The sequence below is a fragment of the Pygocentrus nattereri genome, chromosome 2, assembly GCF_015220715.1.
Source record: "Pygocentrus nattereri isolate fPygNat1 chromosome 2, fPygNat1.pri, whole genome shotgun sequence".
NCBI lineage: Eukaryota > Metazoa > Chordata > Actinopteri > Characiformes > Serrasalmidae > Pygocentrus > Pygocentrus nattereri.
In genome coordinates this window covers 5,333,138-5,355,637 of record NC_051212.1, presented here as the reverse complement: position 1 = coordinate 5,355,637, position 22,500 = coordinate 5,333,138, and the positions used below count along the sequence as shown (strand labels likewise).

Below are 22,500 nucleotides of genomic sequence, written 5' to 3'. Positions count from 1 at the left end.
AATGACCGCGCTTGTCCGTAAACCATTAGCATTGGACAATGGAGCGGATTTTAGAAGTCCTTATGAGTGCATGTGCTTGGTCAGGCATAAGGTCGGATGAAAACATCAGCATCATCAACAAAAAAACCCAAACAAAGGTTACAAAAAAAAAACAATAAAACAAAGGTCAGCATCCAACACAAAGACAGTCCTTACTGGGAAATTACTGCAGCATTCATATATATATATATATATATATATATATATATATATATATATATATATATATATATATATATATGTGTGTGTGTGTGTGTGTGTGTGTGTGTGTGTGTGTGTGTGTGTATATATATATATATATATATATATATATATATATATATATATGTGTGTGTGTGTGTGTATGTATGTGTATATATCTATATATATTATGTATATATATATATATATACACACACACACAAAACCTCATACAGGAGATGTATATTTTTTATAAGATGTATATTATTTATACATTTTGTTTTTGGATAGAACATGTGGTATGAAATCAGCTATGCATGTAGCTTATGTTTGCTGTCATAAATTGTTTGTATATGAAGTAAATTGTATGCAGTCACTATAAACATACGCTGGTTAAGAAAATGGTGTAATCAGCTCTTTACATGGCTAACAGGAACCTTCAAAACATTGAGATTAAGGCTTTAAATCAAAATGTTTTCTAAAGCCTTCTCTAAAAAACTGCAAAGCAAAGTAAAAGGTAAGGCCTTTTAATAAGGTTAACTTTATAAAAGGGTTGAGTTTGTTTAAAATTGGTTATGACACATAAATAAAAAAAGGTATATGGCCCCTCCTAATAACAGAGATCAGGTGTTTAAACATGGCACTGTAATTGGATGTTTGTGTAATTTCTGTTTTGCTAGATCTGCCCCGGTCAACTGTAAGTCCTATTGTTGAGAAATGGAAACGTCTCAGGGTGTGGTGCAGTGCCAAGTGTCGGCTGGAGTGGTGTAAATCACAACACCGCTGGGCTCTTGAGCAGTGGAAACATTTGGATTGGTGGATGTCAGCAGACACTGCCTAGCAGAAAGCATAGTGCCAACACTAGAGTTTGGTGGAGGAGGGATAATGAGCAGTGGCTGTTTTTCAGGGGTTAAGCTCCTCAGTTCCGATGAAGGGGTGATATTTATGTTATAGCACACAGAGGCATTTTGACAATCATACACTTCCAGCTTTGTGGGAACAGTTTGGCGAAGACCCTTTCCTGTTCCAGCATGACTGAGCCCCTGCGCACAAAGCAGTTCCATAAAGACATGGTCTGACGAGTTTAGTGTGGAGGCAACTCCAGTGCAAAGATCCCTGACCTCAACCCCACTGAACACCTTTGGGATGAACTGGGACATGGATTGTGAGCTGGGCCCTCTCGTCCAACATCAGTGTCTGACCTCCCAAATGCCTTATAAACAGATGCTGAACCAATCCAATTAGCAGATACCATACATCACCAAAGCAACCAATGCATATGTAACCAACACAGTCAGCGGATATTCAAAAATTAGTCAGTGTACATAACCACTCCAATCAGTTCACATAAAACCAATGTATACCAAAAGCCTTTCTGGAGAGTGCAGTGCTGTTGTAGCTGTGAAATGGACCACTCCATATTAATGCCCATGGTTTTTGAATGGGATGTGCATATAAGTGTGATGGTCAGGTGTCCACATACATTTGGCCATACAGTGTATATGCCTGTGATGCGAGTCTGCTCAAAGCAAGTACTAGAACATATCTGAAGAAGTTTATATTTTCCCTGCGATTTCCCTCAAGCCCTTCAGATGAGTGTGCTGCTGTGTTCAGGCTGATCAGTGGGATGTGTTGAAAGCTGAAGGCTAGCGAAGTGTATTTCTCTGCCAACTCCAGCCACTCTAAAACCACTCCACTCACTCTTTAGGGAGCAGTGAAAGTGAGGAGAAGGAGCAAAATGCTAAATCCTCATAGCGCAAAAATGATCCTCTGTAGCTTTAACAGCTGACCATGCAACGTTTGTTTAAACCTGTTAGAATGTCAAGAAAAACAAGACATAATGACCTTTAATCAAACTCAAATCATATTAAAATATTGCTTCTACTTACAGACACAAGCTTGGTGTGGATTGAATTTTAGAATGTGCATTTTCAGCACTTCAGGGAGTGCATTTCTACTAGTGTTTCAATAAAAAGAGCGCTGCTTGCAGTGGAATAACAGCCAAGCCTTGTCTTATGCTGCACCAACACCGCAATGACATCAAAACAGCTATAGGATCATAGGTTAACCAAATGATTGACACAGTGTATACACTGCCAGTTCAGTAGTCTGTTAGTATTCCTATTTGAAGGGTTGGTTATATATGCACTAATTGGATTTTTATACATCCACTAATTGGGTTGTTTAAATATGCATTGATTGAGTTGGTTGTGTATCTAATTATTAAGTTAGTTATATCTTCACTAATTGGCTTTACTAATTGGGTTTATTATATATACACTGCCTCTCCTTGGATCACCACCTTATCGTGGTGGAGTGGTTTGCGTGCTTGAATGATCTTAGGAGCTATGTTGTCTGGAGCAAAAGCTCCTGGTAGGGTCTCCCATGGCAAACTGGTCCTAGGTGACAGGTCAGACAAAGTGTGATCCATAATAACCCCTATGAAGACACAAAAACGGGACTTGTGTACCCTGCCCGGAACAGGGTTACCGGGGCCCCACCCTGGAGCCAGGCCTGGGGGAGGGGCTCGCCAGCGAGCGTCTGGTGGCCGGGCGGGCCCAGCCCGAAGGAGTTACATGAGTCCCCCCTCCCATCGACCCACCACCAATGGGAGGGGCAGTAGTAGGGGTTCGGTGCGTTGTGGATCAGGCAGTGTCCGAAGGCGTGGGCCTTGGCGTTCTGATCCTCGGTTGCTGAAACTGGCTTTTGGAACTTGGAACGTTACCTCACTGGCGGGGAAGGAGCCTGAGTTGGTGCGCGAGGTTGAGAGATACCGGCTAGATATAGTCGGGCTCACCTCAACACACAGCTTGGGCTCTGGGTCCAATCTCCTTGAGAGGGTCTGGACTTTATTCTTTTCTGGAGTTGCCCATGGTGAGAGGCGGCGGGCAGGTGTGGGCTTTCTCATAGCCCCTCGACTCGGTGCCTGTATGTTGGGGTTTTCTCCGGTGGACGAGAGGGTAGCTTCCCTATGCCTTCGGGTTGGGGAACGGGTCCTGACTGTTGTCTGTGCTTATGCCCAGAGTACCCAGCCTTCTTAGAGTCCTTGGGAAGGGTGCTTGAAAGTGCTCCTCCTGGAGACTCTATTGTCCTACTGGGGGACTTCAACGCTCACGTGGGCAATGACAGTGAGACCTGGAGGGGTGTGATTGGGAGGAATGCCCTCTCTGATCTGAACCCGAGTGGTGTTCAGTTTTTGGACTTCTGCGCAAACCACAGTTTGTCCATCACGAACACCATGTTTGAACACAAGGATGTCCATAAGTGCACATGGCACCAGGACACCCTAGGCCGCAGTTCAATGATTGACTTTGTAGTCGTGTCATCGGACTTGCGGCCATGTGTTTTGGACACTTGGGTAAAGAGAGGAGCTGAGCTGTCAACTGATCACCACCTGGTGGTGAGTTGGATCAGGTGGTGGGGGAAGATGCCGGTCAGACCAGACCATAGTGAGGGTTTGCTGGGAACGTCTAGCAGAAGAACCTGTCAGATTGATCTTCAACTCACACCTCCGTCAGAACTTTGACCAGATATCGGGGGAGGTGGGGGACATTGACTCAGAATGGGCCATGTTCCGTTCCTCCATTGCTGAAGTGGCTGACTGTAGCTGTGGCCGTAAGGTAGTTGGTGCCTGTCGGGGCGGTAATCCTCGAACCCGGTGGTGGACACCCCAGGTGAGAGATGCCGTCAAGCTGAAGAAGGAGTCCTACCGGGCATGGTTGGCCTGTGGGACACCAGAGGCAGCTGGCAGGTATCGACAGGCCAAGCGATCTGCGGCTTCAGTTGTTGCCAAGGCAAAAACCTGTGTATGGGAGGAGTTTGGTGAGGCCTTGGAAACTGACTTTAAGTCGGCTCCGAAAAGATTCTGGCAAACCGTCAGGTGACTCAGAAGGGGAAAGCAGTGTGCCACTAGCACTGTATATAGTGGAGATGGTGTGCTGCTGACTTCGACTGAAGACGTCATTGGGCGGTGGAAGGAATACTTTGAGGACCTTCTCAATCCCACTGACACGTTCTCCAGTGAGGAGGCTGAGTCTGGGGACATGGGAATAGGCTTGTCCATTACTGAGGCCGAAGTCGCTAAGGTAGTTAAGAAGCTCCTTGGTGGCAAGGCTCCAGGGGTGGATGAGATCCGCCCTGAGTTCCTCAAGGCTCTGGATGTTGTGGGGCTGTCTTGGCTGACACGCCTTTTCAACATTGCGTGGACATCGGGGGCGGTGCCACTGGATTGGCAGACTGGGGTGGTGGTGCCTCTTTTTAAAAAAGGGGACCGGAGGGTGTGTTCCAACTACAGGGGAATCACACTCCTCAGCCTCCCTGGCAAGGTCTATGCAGGGGTAATGGAGAAGAGAGTCCGGCTTATAGTCGAACCTCGGATCCAGGAGGAACAGTGCGGGTTCCGCCCTGGTCGTGGAACACTGGACCAACTCTTCACCCTCTCCAGGATTCTGGAGGGTTCATGGGAGTTTGCCCAACCAGTCCACATGTGCTTTGTGGATCTGGAGAAGGCATTTGACTGTGTTCCCCGGGGTATTCTGTGGGAGGTGCTTCGGGAGTATGGGGTACATGGCTCTTTGCTACGAGCCATTCAGGCCCTGTACAAACAAAGCTGGAGTTTGGTTCGCATAGCCGGCAGTAAGTCAGACTCGTTCCCAGTGAGAGTTGGACTCCGTCAGGGCTGCCCTTTGTCACCAATTCTATTCATAATTTTTATGGATAGAATTTCTAGGCGCAGTCAAGGGATGGAGGGTGTCCGGTTTGGTGACCTCAGGGTCACATCACTGCTGTTTGCTGTTTCCTATTGGGGACATCAGGCCGTGAACTTCAGCTTTCGCTGGATCGGTTTGCAGCCGAGTGTGAAGCGGCTGGGATGAGAATCAGTACCTCTAAATCCGAGACCATGGTTCTCAGGCGTAAAAAGGGTGGAGAGCCCTCTCTGGGTCGGGGATAGGCTCTTGCCTCAAGTGGAGGAGTTCAAGTATCTCGGGGTCTTGTTCACGAGTGATGGTACAAGGGAGCGGGAGATTGACAGGCGGATTGGTGCTGGGTCAGCAGTGATGCGGGCTCTTTACCGGTCTGTTGTGGTAAAGAAAGAGCTGAGCCATAAGGCAAGGCTCTCGATTTACCGGTCGATCTATGTTCCCACCCTCACCTATGGTCATGAGCTTTGGGTAATGACCGAAAGAACGAGATCGCGAATACAAGCGGCCGAAATGAGTTTCCTCCGCAGGGTGTCTGGACTCTCCCTTAGAGATAGGGTGAGAAGTTCAGTCATCCGGGAGGGACTCGGAGTAGAGCCGCTGCTTCTTCACGTCGAGAGGAGCCAGCTGAGGTGGTTCGGGCATCTGGTTAGGATGCCTCCTGGACGCCTCCCTCGGGAGGTGTCACAGGCGAGTCCACCTGGGAGGAGAAAGGGGGAAGACCCAGGACACGCTGGCGCGACTATATCGCCCAGCTGGCCTGGGAGCGCCTCGGAATCCCCCTTGGAGAGCTGGTGGAAGTGGCTGGGGAAAGGGAGGTCTGGGCTTCATTGCTTAGGATGCTGCCCCCGCGACCCGAACCCCGGAAAAGCGGAAGATAATGGATGGATGGATGGATGGATATATACACTGATTGGGTTAATCCCTGATTGAGTTGGTTATATATGCCCTGATTAGGTTGTTATATGTGCACTGGTTGAGTTGGTTGTTTTATGCACTCTTTGGGTTGGTTATATATGTACTGATTTAGTTGGTTATACTAAATCTACTATATATATATATGTGTGTGTGTGTGTGTGTATATATATATATATATATATATATATGTGTATATATGTATATATATATATATATATATATATATATATATATATATGTGTGTGTGTGTGTGTGTGTATGTATGTATGTATGTATATATATGTATATATGTGCATTGGTTGAGTTGGGTTACATATGCACTGAATGGATTGGACATATGATTGTTTTAGTGATTGTTTTTCCATTATTTGAGTTGGTCATATATGCACTGATTGAGTTTATGTATGAACCAATTGAGTTGTTTATATATGCACTGATTGAGTTAGTTATATACTTGCGTTGATTGAGTTGGTTATATATGCATTGGTTGAGTTGGTTATATATGGACTGATTGAGTTGGTTATATATGGACTGATTGAGTTGGTTATATATGGACTGATTGAGTTGGTTATATATGGACGGATTGAGTTGGTTATATATGCACTGATTAAGTTAGTTATATATGTACTGATTGAGTTGGTTATATATGGACTGATTGAGTTGGTTATATATGAACTGATTGAGTTGGTTATATATGGACTGATTGAGTTGGTTATATATGGACTGATTGAGTTGGTTATATATGGACTGATTGAGTTGGTTATATATGCACTGATTGAGTTGGTTATATATGGACTGATTGAGTTGGTTATATATGCACTGATTGAGTTGGTTATATATGCACTGATTGAGTTGGTTATATATGCACTGATTGAGTTGGTTATATATGCACTGATTGAGTTGGTTATATATGGACTGATTGAGTTGGTTATATATGGACTGATTGAGTTGATTATATATGCACTGATTGAGTTGGTTATATATGGACTGATTGAGTTGGTTATATATGCACTGATTGAGTTGGTTATATATGCACTGATTGAGTTGGTTATATATGCACTGATTGAGTTGGTTATATATGCACTGATTGAGTTGGTTATATATGCACTGATTGAGTTGGTTATATATGGACTGATTGAGTTGGTTATATATGGACTGATTGAGTTGATTATATATGCACTGATTGAGTTGGTTATATATGGACTGATTGAGTTGATTATATATGCACTGATTGGACTGATGCCTTTTATTTCTCAGGCTAAGAATTTGAGTTTAATTGATGAATGTTTACTGTAAATGTACAGTACAGTAAACTGTTTTACCGTTTGACCTGCAGTGATGTTCTATATTAAAGGAGAAGGCAGATATATTTTAGCATTGTAATCACTCTGGATTACTTTCCCTAATGCCTTTTTATTCTGAATCCTTTCCCTCTATGGACTGTCAACCCTTCTGATATTAATTCATACTGGTGAGAATTATTCTTGAGGACTCATTTGTAATAAATATTTATTTATTCATTTTTATTTTACATTAAACTATGGGCTAGGCTTTTTATGTTTTATTTTAATGTTATATATTTCATTATTTGCCCTCTGGTTCTCAGACTGGGCAGTTAATGTTTGAATTATTGTGAACATTATTTTATTGGTCAAAATGAATTAATAAACACATTTTACTCTCAGCTTCTTCAGGATGATTTATGAGCCAAAGCCATTCTGTTTGAAATGCCACACAAACCCAATATCCTGATAGTCAAATCACTTTCCATAATTCAGAGTAATTGCTGTGTCCTTGTATATGCAGAATCGCTTCACTTGTTAATATTCAGGAGTCAAAAGATTTGTATGAATGACTAAAAGGTCAATTAGTTACGTTGAATCACTCAAAATGATTTATTTACTTAATTTTCTTCTCATTTTCCACCTGGATATGCAGCTAGATTTCAAAGTTTGGAACCGGTATGATGTTCTCAGGCATTAAAAGGCACATATCAATGAAGGCACAGCATTTTTCCTCATTAAGTTCAATTTATTTAAACGAGATTGGCAAGGAATGTAAATGTTGTTAAAGCTCCTCAGTCCATATATGGAAACTGAGCTGCTAAAGTGGCCCATGTGAATGCACTGTGTTTGTGATGTCACAAAAATCAGCACTTTTATATGTATCTGCCTATTCTGACTCTTGCAGTTTAGCCCTGCCCATTTACATTGAAGTGTTTCAGTTCAAACTGCTTTTTGAATTGGTATCCACCTTTAATCAGCTGTAGAGTCCACCTCTATTATTATTAGATGTAGAGTCAGAGACGACAGCTCATCTGCTGCTGCACAGCTTGTGCTGGTCATCCTCTAGTCCTTCATCAGTGGTCACAGGACACTGTTAGCTGGATATTCCTGGTTGGTGGACTATTCTCAGTCCAGCAGCGACTCTGAGGTGTTTAAAAACTCCAGCAGCACTGCTGTGTCTGATCCACTCAGACCAGCACAACACACACTAACACACCATCACCACGTCAGTGTCACTGCAGTGCTGAGAATGATCCACCACCCAAATAGTACCTGTGAGGGTCTATGGGGGTCCTGACCACTGAAGAACAGGGTAACAGAGTATCAGAGAAACAGATGGACTACAGTCTGTAACTGTAGAACTACAAAGGGCACCTATATGGTCAGTAGAGCTGATCAGATGGACAGTGACTCCTCACTCTGTATCTCTCCCTTTTGTTCTGTCTCTTTCTTGCTCTCTTTCTCCTGCTCCCCCCTTTTCACTTATTCTCTTCCTCTGTTTCTGTTCTGTCTTTAACTCTCTTCTCTCTCTTTTTCTATTAGTCCTCTCTCTCTCTGTCTCTCTCTGTCTCTCTCTCTCTCTGTCTCTCTCTGTCTCTTTGTCTCTCTCTCTCTCTGTCTCTCTCTCTCTGTCTCTCTCTCTCTCTCTCTCTCTCTGTCTCTCTCTGTCTCTCTCTCTCTCTCTCTCTCTCTCTCTCTGTCTCTCTCTCTCTCTGTCTCTCTCTGTCTCTCTCTCTCTCTCTCTCTGTCTCTCTCTCTCTCTCTCTCTCTCTCTCTCTCTCTCTCTCTCTCTCTCTCTCTGTCTCTCTCTCTCTCTCTGTATGCTAATTGAATTCAGTGTTGAGAGCCTGCTCTCTGTTATGTAACTCATGGCTCCACTATTCATGTGGTTTTAACTTCAAGTGGCAGCTCTTGTCCTGCTACTGTCTGCTTTGATGCTCTACAGTGTAATTCATACTGTACTATACTCAATGATCTACTGCTAGTGTCTGCTTTGATGCTCTACAGTGTAATTCATACTGTACTATACTCACTGATCTACTGCTACTGTCTGCTTTGATGCTCTACAGTGTAATCCATACTGTACTATACTCACTGATCTACTGCTACTGTCTGCTTTGATGCTCTACGGTGTAATTCATACTGTACTATACTCACTGATCTACTGCTACTGTCTGCTTTGATGCTCTACAGTGTAATTCATACTGTACTATACTCACTGATCTACTGCTACTGTCTGCTTTGATGCTCTACAGTGTAATTCATACTGTACTATACTCAATGATCTACTGCTAGTGTCTGCTTTGATGCTCTACAGTGTAATTCATACTGTACTATACTCACTGATCTACTGCTACTGTCTGCTTTGATGCTCTACAGTGTAATCCATACTGTACTATACTCACTGATCTACTGCTACTGTCTGCTTTGATGCTCTACGGTGTAATTCATACTGTACTATACTCACTGATCTACTGCTACTGTCTGCTTTGATGCCCTACAGTGTACTGCATACTGTACTATACTCACTGATCTACTGCTACTGTCTGCTTTGATGCTCTACAGTGTAATCCATACTGTACTATACTCACTGATCTACTGCTACTGTCTGCTTTGATGCTCTACAGTGTAATTCATACTGTACTATACTCACTGATCTACTGCTACTGTCTGCTTTGATGCTCTACAGTGTAATCCATACTGTACTATACTCACTGATCTACTGCTAGTGTCTGCTTTGATGCTCTACAGTGTAATCCATACTGTACTATACTCACTGATCTACTGCTACTGTCTGCTTTGATGCTCTACAGTGTAATCCATACTGTACTATACTCACTGATCTACTGCTAGTGTCTGCTTTGATGCTCTACAGTGTAATCCATACTGTACTATACTCACTGATCTGCTGCTACTGTCTGCTTTGATGCTCTACAGTGTAATCCATACTGTACTATACTCACTGATCTACTGCTACTGTCTGCTTTGATGCTCTACAGTGTAATCCATACTGTACTATACTCACTGATCTACTGCTACTGTCTGCTTTGATGCCCTACAGTGTAATCCATACTGTACTATACTCACTGATCTACTGCTAGTGTCTGCTTTGATGCTCTACAGTGTAATCCATACTGTACTATACTCACTGATCTACTGCTACTGTCTGCTTTGATGCTCTACAGTGTAATCCATACTGTACTATACTCACTGATCTACTGCTACTGTCTGCTTTGATGCTCTACAGTGTAATTCATACTGTACTATACTCACTGATCTACTGCTACTGTCTGCTTTGATGCTCTACAGTGTAATCCATACTGTACTATACTCACTGATCTACTGCTACTGTCTGCTTTGATGCTCTACGGTGTAATCCATACTGTACTATACTCACTGATCTACTGCTACTGTCTGCTTTGATGCTCTACAGTGTAATTCATACTGTACTGTACTCACTGATCTACTGCTACTGTCTTCTTTGATGCTCTATGGTATAATTCATACTATACTATACTCACTGATCTACTGCTACTGTCTGCTTTGATGCTCTACAGTGTAATTCATACTGTACTATACTCACTGATCTACTGCTACTGTCTGCTTTGATGCTCTACAGTGTAATCTATACTGTACTATACTCACTGATCTACTGCTACTGTCTGCTTTGATGCTCTACAGTGTAATTCATACTGTACTGTACTCACTGATCTACTGCTACTGTCTTCTTTGATGCTCTACGGTATAATTCATACTATACTATACTCACTGATCTACTGCTACTGTCTGCTTTGATGCTCTACAGTGTAATTCATACTGTACTATACTCACTGATCTACTGCTACTGTCTGCTTTGATGGTCTACAGTGTAATTCATACTGTACTATACTCACTGATCTACTGCTACTGTCTGCTTTGATGCTCTACAGTGTAATTCATACTGTACTATACTCACTGATCTACTGCTACTGTCTGCTTTGATGCTCTACAGTGTAATCCATACTGTACTATACTCACTGATCTACTGCTACTGTCTGCTTTGATGCTCTACGGTGTAATTCATACTGTACTATACTCACTGATCTACTGCTACTGTCTGCTTTGATGCCCTACAGTGTACTGCATACTGTACTATACTCACTGATCTACTGCTACTGTCTGCTTTGATGCTCTACAGTGTAATCCATACTGTACTATACTCACTGATCTACTGCTACTGTCTGCTTTGATGCTCTACAGTGTAATCCATACTGTACTATACTCACTGATCTACTGCTACTGTCTGCTTTGATGCTCTACAGTGTAATCCATACTGTACTATACTCACTGATCTACTGCTACTGTCTGCTTTGATGCTCTACAGTGTAATCCATACTGTACTATACTCACTGATCTACTGCTACTGTCTGCTTTGATGCTCTACAGTGTAATCCATACTGTACTATATTCACTGATCTACTGCTACTGTCTGCTTTGATGCTCTACAGTGTAATTCATACTGTACTATACTCACTGATCTACTGCTACTGTCTGCTTTGATGCTCTACAGTGTAATCCATACTGTACTATACTCACTGATCTACTGCTACTGTCTGCTTTGATGCTCTACAGTGTAATTCATACTGTACTGTACTCACTGATCTACTGCTACTGTCTTCTTTGATGCTCTATGGTATAATTCATACTATACTATACTCACTGATCTACTGCTAATGTCTGCTTCGATGCTCTACAGTGTAATCCATACTGTACTATACTCACTGATCTACTGCTACTGTCTGCTTTGATGCTCTAACAGTGTAATTCATACTGTACTATACTCAATGATCTACTGCTACTGTCTGCTTTGATGCTCTACGGTGTAATCCATACTGTACTATACTCACTGATCTACTGCTACTGTCTGCTTTGATGCTTTAACAGTGTAATTCATACTGTACTATACTCAATGATCTACTGCTACTGTCTGCTTTGATGCTCTACGGTGTAATCCATACTGTACTATATTCACTGATCTACTGCTACTGTCTTCTTTGATGCTCTACAGTGTACTGCATACTATACTATACTCACTGATCTACTGCTACTGTCTGCTTTGATGCTCTACGGTGTAATTCATACTGTACTATACTCACTGATCTACTGCTAGTGTCTGCTTTGATGCTCTATAGTGTAATCCATACTGTACTATACTCACTGATCTACTGCTACTGTCTGCTTTGATGCTCTACGGTGTAATTCATACTGTACTATACTCACTGATCTACTGCTACTGTCTGCTTTGATGCTCTACAGTGTAATCCATACTGTACTATACTCACTGATCTACTGCTAATGTATGCTTTGATGCTCTACAGTGTAATCCATACTGTACTATACTCACTGATCTACTGCTAATGTATGCTTTGATGCTCTACGGTGTAATTCATACTGTACTATACTCACTGATCTACTGCTACTGTCTGCTTTGATGCTCTGCGGTGTACTTATTTGCCTTTGTACGTCAGTGTTATATTTCACTGGGCTATGCTATACAACACCATAGTATAAAATACTATACTACAATACTACTACTATTCATTTCCATTTTACTATATTATATTATTTCACAGCAGTACTACATTACACTGCACTGCACAATACTGTATGCAATGTCCCTGAGTGTCTTCCTTCTCTCTCTCTCTCTCTCTCTCTCTCTCTCTCTCTCTCTCTCTCTCTCTCTCTCTCTCTCTCTCTCACACACACCCTCTCTCTCTCTCTCACCCTCTGAATATCAGAATGGACAATTTGCATATTCAATTAAGCATGAAGGGAAGCGCGCACACACACACACACACACACACACACACACACACACACACACACACACACACACACACGAACACACGCTCAGTCAGTGTGTTATGTTTTCATGTTTTCACTCAGGGACACACACTCCACTTTGCGTCTGAGCTGTATGAGACTGCTCGTTGCTATGCTGTAACATGATGCATATTCCAGTCCCTCATTAGCATACGTAATTAGGTCAGTTAACTCAGGAGCTCGTTCATGAACGTTATGCAAATTTATCGACACACACTTTGCGTCATGGTGTCATTTATAGTTTGGCTGTTGCCAAGAGGAAGGAGTCTGCTTTGTATTCATCAGTGTTTTGTGTGTGTGTGTGTGTGTGTGTGTGTGTGTGTGTGTGTGTCTGTCAGTTCGTTGTTCAGTTCATTTGTTCAGTTCATGGTGAGCTTCTTTGCCTTAGCAGATGGACTCACAATTTTTCCAAAGCATCAAGTTAAGCGATATTCATAAGTTTTCATTACTAAAATAGGATTAGTTTGAAATGATCAAAGACTCTGACCGTCCACTCTGTAGTTCTACAGTTACAGACTTTAGTCCATCTGTTTCTCTGATACTGTGATACTCTTTCTTTAACTGACTCATCGATGGTCAGGACTCCCTTCTTCATGCTCTTAGGGAGTTTTTCCTTTTGAGTTTGTTTGCTTTCAGTGGTTCTACTGTATGTTGCTAGAGTTCCTCTCACTGGTTCCTCCTCATGACCTTAAGGAGTCTCTCTTTTGGGTCTTATATCATCTCAGTGGTTCTTCATGTTTTTAGAGAATTTCTCCTTTTGGGTTCCATTTATACTTCCTCATGCTGTTAAGATTTTTCTCCTTTTGGATTTTGGTTCATCTCATCGGTTCTTCATTATGCTCTTGGAGTTTTCATTTTGAATCTTGGTTCCTCTCAGTGGTTCTTTCTCATGATCTCAAGGAGTATCTCCTTTGGTGTCTTGGTTCCTCTCATTGGTTCTTCATCCTGCTCTTAGACAGTTTTTTTTCCTTTGGGTTTTGGTTCTTCTCTGAGGTTCTGCCTCATGCTGTTGGACTATTCGTTTTGAATATTGATTCCTCTCAGTGATTCTTCCTCATGATCTTAGAGATTCTCCTTTTGGGTCTCGGTTCCCCTCAGTGGTTCAACCATAAACTCTGAAATAGTTTCTCCTATTGAGTCTAGGGTCCTCTCATTGGTTCTTCCTTATAATCTTAAGGAGTTTCTCTTTTTGTTTTTTGGTTCCCTCTGTGGTTCTTCATGATCTTAAGGAGTTTCTCCTTTCGTGTCTTGGTTCCTCTCAACGGTTCTTCCTCATGATTTCAAGGAGTTTCTTCTTTTGCGTCTTTATTCTCTCTTAGGGTGTTTTTCTAGCCATTAGGCTGCTGTTACCACATTTCTGGACAAGCTGCTTTGAGGCACTGTCTGTTGTTGAAAGCATCACATTAAGATTACAGAAATCAGTATAACTGGGTTTAGTTGAATTGATCTTGTTTCCACCCCTGAGTCCACAGAGAGGGTTAGTATCCACTTGCTCCTGTTTGCTCCTCTCATGTACTTTATTTGGTTATGCGACAGTGCTGCTTGTAGGCATTAGCAGGTACTGCATCCTGTATTACAATAGTGTAAAAATCAACGCGCATTGCCATGAAAATCGCACACAGTATCTACTGTTAATGTTCCTCCTCACTACTTTTCCATTTGTTTCGGGATTTAGTCATTAATAATGAAGCTGTATCGCATTACTCTGCAGCAGGAAGTCTGATCTTAAAGCGAGTGACCTATTTTGTGTGTGTTTTTCCAGGTGATCCTGATCAGCTCCACTATAAATGAACGAGAGCAGATGCTGTTCATTAGTACAGATGAAGGAGCTTCGTTCCAGCGGCAGCCGCTCTCCTTCACTTTGGAAACACTGCTCTTCCATCCGACTGAAGAGGACAAGCTTTTGGCCTACAGCAAAGAAGCCAAGGTAAGTTCATCCTGCACTGTTTCAATGATCGGTGAAGCATTACTCTGTGGACTGCAAAGTAGAGACTCAATAGAGCCATTGGTGAAACACCAGTTAGTGTAGTTATTGTCACTGGTGGAGCACCAGTTAGTGCTGCTTTAGTCATTGGTGGAGAACCCGTTTGTGTTGCTTTAGTCACTGGTGAAACATCGGTTAGTGCTGCTTTAGTCACTGGTGAAACATCGGTTAGTGTTGCTTTAGTCACTGGTGGAGCATCGGTTAGTGTTGCTTTAGTCACTGGTGGAGCATCGGTTAGTGTTGCTTTAGTCACTGGTGGAGCATCGGTTAGTGTTTTATTCACTGGTGGAGAACCGGTTAGTGTTGCTTTAGTCACTGGTGGAGCATCGGTTAGTGTTGCTTTAGTCACTGGTGGAGCATCGGTTAGTGTTTTATTCACTGGTGGAGAACCGGTTAGTGTTGCTTTAGTCACTGGTGGAGCATCGGTTAGTGTTGCTTTAGTCACTGGTGGAGCATCGGTTAGTGTTTTATTCACTGGTGGAGAACTGGTTAGTGTTGCTTTAGTCACTGGTGGAGCATCGGTTAGTGTTGCTTTAGTCACTGGTGGAGCACCAGTTAGTGTTGCTTTAGTCACTGGTGGAGCACCAGTTAGTGTTGCTTTAGTCACTGGTGGAGCATCGGTTAGTGTTGCTTTAGTCACTGGTGGAGCATCGGTTAGTGTTTTATTCACTGGTGGAGAACCGGTTAGTGTTGCTTTAGTCACTGGTGGAGCACCAGTTAGTGTTGCTTTAGTCACTGGTGGAGCACCAGTTAGTGTTGCTTTAGTCACTGGTGGAGCATCGGTTAGTGTTGCTTTAGTCACTGGTGGAGCATCGGTTAGTGTTGCTTTAGTCACTGGTGGAGCATCGGTTAGTGTTGCTTTAGTCACTGGTGGAGCATCGGTTAGTGTTGCTTTAGTCACTGGTGGAGCATCGGTTAGTGTTGCTTTAGTCACTGGTGGAGCATCGGTTAGTGTTGCTTTAGTCACTGGTGGAGCATCGGTTAGTGTTTTATTCACTGGTGGAGAACTGGTTAGTGTTGCTTTAGTCACTGGTGGAGCATCGGTTAGTGTTGCTTTAGTCACTGGTGGAGCACCAGTTAGTGTTGCTTTAGTCACTGGTGGAGCACCAGTTAGTGTTGCTTTAGTCACTGGTGGAGCATCGGTTAGTGTTGCTTTAGTCACTGGTGGAGCACCGGTTAGTGTTGCTTTAGTCACTGGTGGAGCACCGGTTAGTGTTGCTTTAGTCACTGGTGGAGCATCGGTTAGTGTTGCTTTAGTCACTGGTGGAGCATCGGTTAGTGTTGCTTTAGTCACTGGTGGAGCACCAGTTAGTGTTGCTTTAGTCACTGGTGGAGCACCAGTTAGTGTTGCTTTAGTCACTGGTGGAGCATCGGTTAGTGTTGCTTTAGTCACTGGTGGAGCATCGGTTAGTGTTTTATTCACTGGTGGAGAACCGGTTAGTGTTGCTTTAGTCACTGGTGGAGCACCAGTTAGTGTTGCTTTAGTCACTGGTGGAGCACCAGTTAGTGTTGCTTTAGTCACTGGTGGAGCATCGGTTAGTGTTGCTTTAGTCACTGGTGGAGCATCGGTTAGTGTTGCTTTAGTCACTGGTGGAGCATCGGTTAGTGTTGCTTTAGTCACTGGTGGAGCATCGGTTAGTGTTGCTTTAGTCACTGGTGGAGCATCGGTTAGTGTTTTATTCACTGGTGGAGAACTGGTTAGTGTTGCTTTAGTCACTGGTGGAGCATCGGTTAGTGTTGCTTTAGTCACTGGTGGAGCACCAGTTAGTGTTGCTTTAGTCACTGGTGGAGCACCAGTTAGTGTTGCTTTAGTCACTGGTGGAGCATCGGTTAGTGTTGCTTTAGTCACTGGTGGAGCACCGGTTAGTGTTGCTTTAGTCACTGGTGGAGCACCGGTTAGTGTTGCTTTAGTCACTGGTGGAGCATCGGTTAGTGTTTTATTCACTGGTGGAGAACCGGTTACTGTTGCTTTAGTCACTGGTGGAGCACCAGTTAGTGTTGCTTTAGTCACTGGTGGAGCACCAGTTAGTGTTGCTTTAGTCACTGGTGGAGCATCGGTTAGTGTTGCTTTAGTCACTGGTGGAGCATCGGTTAGTGTTTTATTCACTGGTGGAGAACCGGTTACTGTTGCTTTAGTCACTGGTGGAGCACCAGTTAGTGTTGCTTTAGTCACTGGTGGAGCACCAGTTAGTGTTGCTTTAGTCACTGGTGGAGCATCGGTTAGTGTTGCTTTAGTCACTGGTGGAGCACCGGTTAGTGTTGCTTTAGTCACTGGTGGAGCATCGGTTAGTGTTTTATTCACTGGTGGAGAACCGGTTAGTGTTGCTTTAGTCACTGGTGGAGCACCAGTTAGTGTTGCTTTAGTCACTGGTGGAGCACCAGTTAGTGTTGCTTTAGTCACTGGTGGAGCACCAGTTAGTGTTGCTTTAGTCACTGGTGGAGCATCGGTTAGTGTTGCTTTAGTCACTGGTGGAGCACCAGTTAGTGTTGCTTTAGTCACTGGTGGAGCATCGGTTAGTGTTTTATTCACTGGTGGAGCACCAGTTAGTGTTGCTTTAGTCACTGGTGGAGCACCAGTTAGTGTTGCTTTAGTCACTGGTGGAGCATCGGTTAGTGTTGCTTTAGTCACTGGTGGAGAACCGTTAGTGTTGCTTTAGTCCACTGGTGGAGCACCAGTTAGTGTTGCTTTAGTCACTGGTGGAGCATCGGTTAGTGTTGCTTTAGTCACTGGTGGAGCACCTGTTAGTGTTGCTTTAGTCACTGGTGGAGCACCAGTTAGTGTTGCTTTTAGCACTGGTGGAGCATCGGTTAGTGTTGCTTTAGTCACTGGTGGAGCATCGGTTAGTGTTTTATTCACTGGTGGAGAACCGGTTAGTGTTGCTTTAGTCACTGGTGGAGCACCAGTTAGTGTTGCTTTAGTCACTGGTGGAGCACCAGTTAGTGTTGCTTTAGTCACTGGTGGAGCATCGGTTAGTGTTGCTTTAGTCACTGGTGGAGCACCAGTTAGTGTTGCTTTAGTCACTGGTGGAGCACCAGTTAGTGTTGCTTTAGTCACTGGTGGAGCATCGGTTAGTGTTGCTTTAGTCACTGGTGGAGAACCGGTTAGTGTTGCTTTAGTCACTGGTGGAGCACCGGTTAGTGTTGCTTTAGTCACTGGTGGAGCATCGGTTAGTGTTGCTTTAGTCACTGGTGGAGAACTGGTTAGTGTTGCTTTAGTCACTGGTGGAGCACCAGTTAGTGTTGCTTTAGTCACTGGTGGAGCATCGGTTAGTGTTTTATTCACTGGTGGAGAACCGGTTAGTGTTGCTTTAGTCACTGGTGGAGCACCAGTTAGTGTTGCTTTAGTCACTGGTGGAGCATCGGTTAGTGTTTTATTCACTGGTGGAGCACCAGTTAGTGTTGCTTTAGTCACTGGTGGAGCATCGGTTAGTGTTTTATTCACTGGTGGAGAACCGGTTAGTGTTGCTTTAGTCACTGGTGGAGCATCGGTTAGTGTTTTATTCACTGGTGGAGAACCGGTTAGTGGTTGCTTTAGTCACTGGTGGAGCACCAGTTAGTGTTGCTTTAGTCACTGGTGGAGCATCGGTTAGTGTTGCTTTAGTCACTGGTGGAGCACCAGTTAGTGTTGCTTTAGTCACTGGTGGAGCATCGGTTAGTGTTGCTTTAGTCACTGGTGGAGAAGCGGTTAGTGTTGCTTTAGTCACTGGTGGAGCACCGGTTAGTGTTGCTTTAGTCACTGGTGGAGCATCGGTTAGTGTTTTATTCACTGGTGGAGAACCGGTTAGTGTTGCTTTAGTCACTGGTGGAGCACCAGTTAGTTTTGCTTTAGTCACTGGTGGAGCATCGGTTAGTGTTTTATTCACTGGTGGAGCACCAGTTAGTGTTGCTTTAGTCACTGGTGGAGCATCGGTTAGTGTTTTATTCACTGGTGGAGAACCGGTTAGTGTTGCTTTAGTCACTGGTGGAGCATCGGTTAGTGTTTTATTCACTGGTGGAGAACCGGTTAGTGTTGCTTTAGTCACTGGTGGAGCATCGGTTAGTGTTGCTTTAGTCACTGGTGGAGCATCGGTTAGTGTTTTATTCACTGGTGGAGAACTGGTTAGTGTTGCTTTAGTCACTGGTGGAGCATCGGTTAGTGTTTTATTCACTGGTGGAGAACCGGTTAGTGTTGCTTTAGTCACTGGTGGAGCATCGGTTAGTGTTGCTTTAGTCACTGGTGGAGCATCGGTTAGTGTTTTATTCACTGGTGGAGAACTGGTTAGTGTTGCTTTAGTCACTGGTGGAGCATCGGTTAGTGTTGCTTTAGTCACTGGTGGAGCACCAGTTAGTGTTGCTTTAGTCACTGGTGGAGCATCGGTTAGTGTTGCTTTAGTCACTGGTGGAGAACTGGTTAGTGTTGCTTTAGTCACTGGTGGAGCACCAGTTAGTGTTGCTTTAGTCACTGGTGGAGCATCGGTTAGTGTTGCTTTAGTCACTGGTGGAGCATCGGTTAGTGTTTTATTCACTGGTGGAGAACTGGTTAGTGTTGCTTTAGTCACTGGTGGAGCATCGGTTAGTGTTGCTTTAGTCACTGGTGGAGCACCAGTTAGTGTTGCTTTAGTCACTGGTGGAGCATCGGTTAGTGTTGCTTTAGTCACTGGTGGAGAACTGGTTAGTGTTGCTTTAGTCACTGGTGGAGCACCAGTTAGTGTTGCTTTAGTCACTGGTGGAGCATCGGTTAGTGTTTTATTCACTGGTGGAGAACCGGTTAGTGTTGCTTTAGTCACTGGTGGAGCACCAGTTAGTGTTGCTTTAGTCACTGGTGGAGCATCGGTTAGTGTTTTATTCACTGGTGGAGCACCAGTTAGTGTTGCTTTAGTCACTGGTGGAGCATCGGTTAGTGTTTTATTCACTGGTGGAGAACCGGTTAGTGTTGCTTTAGTCACTGGTGGAGCATCGGTTAGTGTTTTATTCACTGGTGGAGAACCGGTTAGTGTTGATTTAGTCACTGGTGGAGCACAGTTAGTGTTGCTTTAGTCACTGGTGGAGCATCGGTTAGTGTTGCTTTAGTCACTGGTGGAGCACCAGTTAGTGTTGCTTTAGTCACTGGTGGAGCATCGGTTAGTGTTGCTTTAGTCACTGGTGGAGAACCGGTTAGTGTTGCTTTAGTCACTGGTGGAGCACCGGTTAGTGTTGCTTTAGTCACTGGTGGAGCATCGGTTAGTGTTTTATTCACTGGTGGAGAACCGGTTAGTGTTGCTTTAGTCACTGGTGGAGCACCAGTTAGTTTTGCTTTAGTCACTGGTGGAGCATCGGTTAGTGTTTTATTCACTGGTGGAGCACCAGTTAGTGTTGCTTTAGTCACTGGTGGAGCATCGGTTAGTGTTTTATTCACTGGTGGAGAACCGGTTAGTGTTGCTTTAGTCACTGGTGGAGCATCGGTTAGTGTTTTATTCACTGGTGGAGAACCGGTTAGTGTTGCTTTAGTCACTGGTGGAGCACCAGTTAGTGTTGCTTTAGTCACTGGTGGAGCATCGGTTAGTGTTGCTTTAGTCACTGGTGGAGCACCAGTTAGTGTTGCTTTAGTCACTGGTGGAGCATCGGTTAGTGTTGCTTTAGTCACTGGTGGAGAACCGGTTAGTGTTGCTTTAGTCACTGGTGGAGCATACGGTTTAGTGTTGCTTTAGTCACTGGTGGAGCATCGGTTAGTGTTTTATTCACTGGTGGAGAACCGGTTAGTGTTGCTTTAGTCACTGGTGGAGCACCAGTTAGTTTTGCTTTAGTCACTGGTGGATCGGTTAGTGTTTTATTCACTGGTGGAGCACCAGTTAGTGTTGCTTTAGTCACTGGTGGAGCATCGTTAGTGTTTTATTCACTGGTGGAGAACCGGTTAGTGTTGCTTTAGTCACTGGTGGAGCATCGGTTAGTGTTTTATTCACTGGTGGAGAACCGGTTAGTGTTGCTTTAGTCACTGGTGGAGCATCGGTTAGTGTTGCTTTAGTCACTGGTGGAGCATCGGTTAGTGTTTTATTCACTGGTGGAGAACTGGTTAGTGTTGCTTTAGTCACTGGTGGAGCATCGGTTAGTGTTTTATTCACTGGTGGAGAACCGGTTAGTGTTGCTTTAGTCACTGGTGGAGCATCGTTAGTGTTGCTTTAGTCACTGGTGGAGCATCGGTTAGTGTTTTATTCACTGGTGGAGAACTGGTTAGTGTTGCTTTAGTCACTGGTGGAGCATCGGTTAGTGTTGCTTTAGTCACTGGTGGAGCACCAGTTAGTGTTGCTTTAGTCACTGGTGGAGCATCGGTTAGTGTTGCTTTAGTCACTGGTGGAGAACTGGTTAGTGTTGCTTTAGTCACTGGTGGAGCACCAGTTAGTGTTGCTTTAGTCACTGGTGGAGCATCGGTTAGTGTTGCTTTAGTCACTGGTGGAGCATCGGTTAGTGTTTTATTCACTGGTGGAGAACTGGTTAGTGTTGCTTTAGTCACTGGTGGAGCATCGGTTAGTGTTGCTTTAGTCACTGGTGGAGCACCAGTTAGTGTTGCTTTAGTCACTGGTGGAGCATCGGTTAGTGTTGCTTTAGTCACTGGTGGAGAACTGGTTAGTGTTGCTTTAGTCACTGGTGGAGCACCAGTTAGTGTTGCTTTAGTCACTGGTGGAGCATCGGTTAGTGTTTTATTCACTGGTGGAGAACCGGTTAGTGTTGCTTTAGTCACTGGTGGAGCACCAGTTAGTGTTGCTTTAGTCACTGGTGGAGCATCGGTTAGTGTTTTATTCACTGGTGGAGCACCAGTTAGTGTTGCTTTAGTCACTGGTGGAGCATCGGTTAGTGTTTTATTCACTGGTGGAGAACCGGTTAGTGTTGCTTTAGTCACTGGTGGAGCATCGGTTAGTGTTTTATTCACTGGTGGAGAACCGGTTAGTGTTGCTTTAGTCACTGGTGGAGCACCAGTTAGTGTTGCTTTAGTCACTGGTGGAGCATCGGTTAGTGTTGCTTTAGTCACTGGTGGAGCACCAGTTAGTGTTGCTTTAGTCACTGGTGGAGCATCGGTTAGTGTTGCTTTAGTCACTGGTGGAGAACCGGTTAGTGTTGCTTTAGTCACTGGTGGAGCACCGGTTAGTGTTGCTTTAGTCACTGGTGGAGCATCGGTTAGTGTTTTATTCACTGGTGGAGAACCGGTTAGTGTTGCTTTAGTCACTGGTGGAGCACCAGTTAGTTTTGCTTTTGTCACTGGTGGAGCATCGGTTAGTGTTTTATTCACTGGTGGAGCACCAGTTAGTGTTGCTTTAGTCACTGGTGGAGCATCGGTTAGTGTTTTATTCACTGGTGGAGAACCGGTTAGTGTTGCTTTAGTCACTGGTGGAGCATCGGTTAGTGTTTTATTCACTGGTGGAGAACCGGTTAGTGTTGCTTTAGTCACTGGTGGAGCACCAGTTAGTGTTGCTTTAGTCACTGGTGGAGCATCGGTTAGTGTTTTATTCACTGGTGGAGCACCAGTTAGTGTTGCTTTAGCCACTGGTGGAGCATCGGTTAGTGTTTTATTCACTGGTGG

The 22,500-nt window shown here is 44.0% G+C and overlaps 1 protein-coding gene across 3 annotated transcripts in view; it reads left to right on the top strand.

The window, feature by feature from the left end:
* sorcs2 (sortilin-related VPS10 domain containing receptor 2) overlaps window positions 1-22,500 on the top strand; it is a 473,194-nt gene that overhangs the window by 327,285 nt on the left and 123,409 nt on the right. For all 3 annotated transcript variants that reach the window (XM_037547570.1, XM_037547568.1, XM_037547564.1), the window contains exon 4: window positions 14,748-14,912. In XM_037547570.1, coding sequence (XP_037403467.1) covers window positions 14,748-14,912 — 165 coding nt within the window. The remainder of the gene's footprint in view (window positions 1-14,747; window positions 14,913-22,500) is intronic.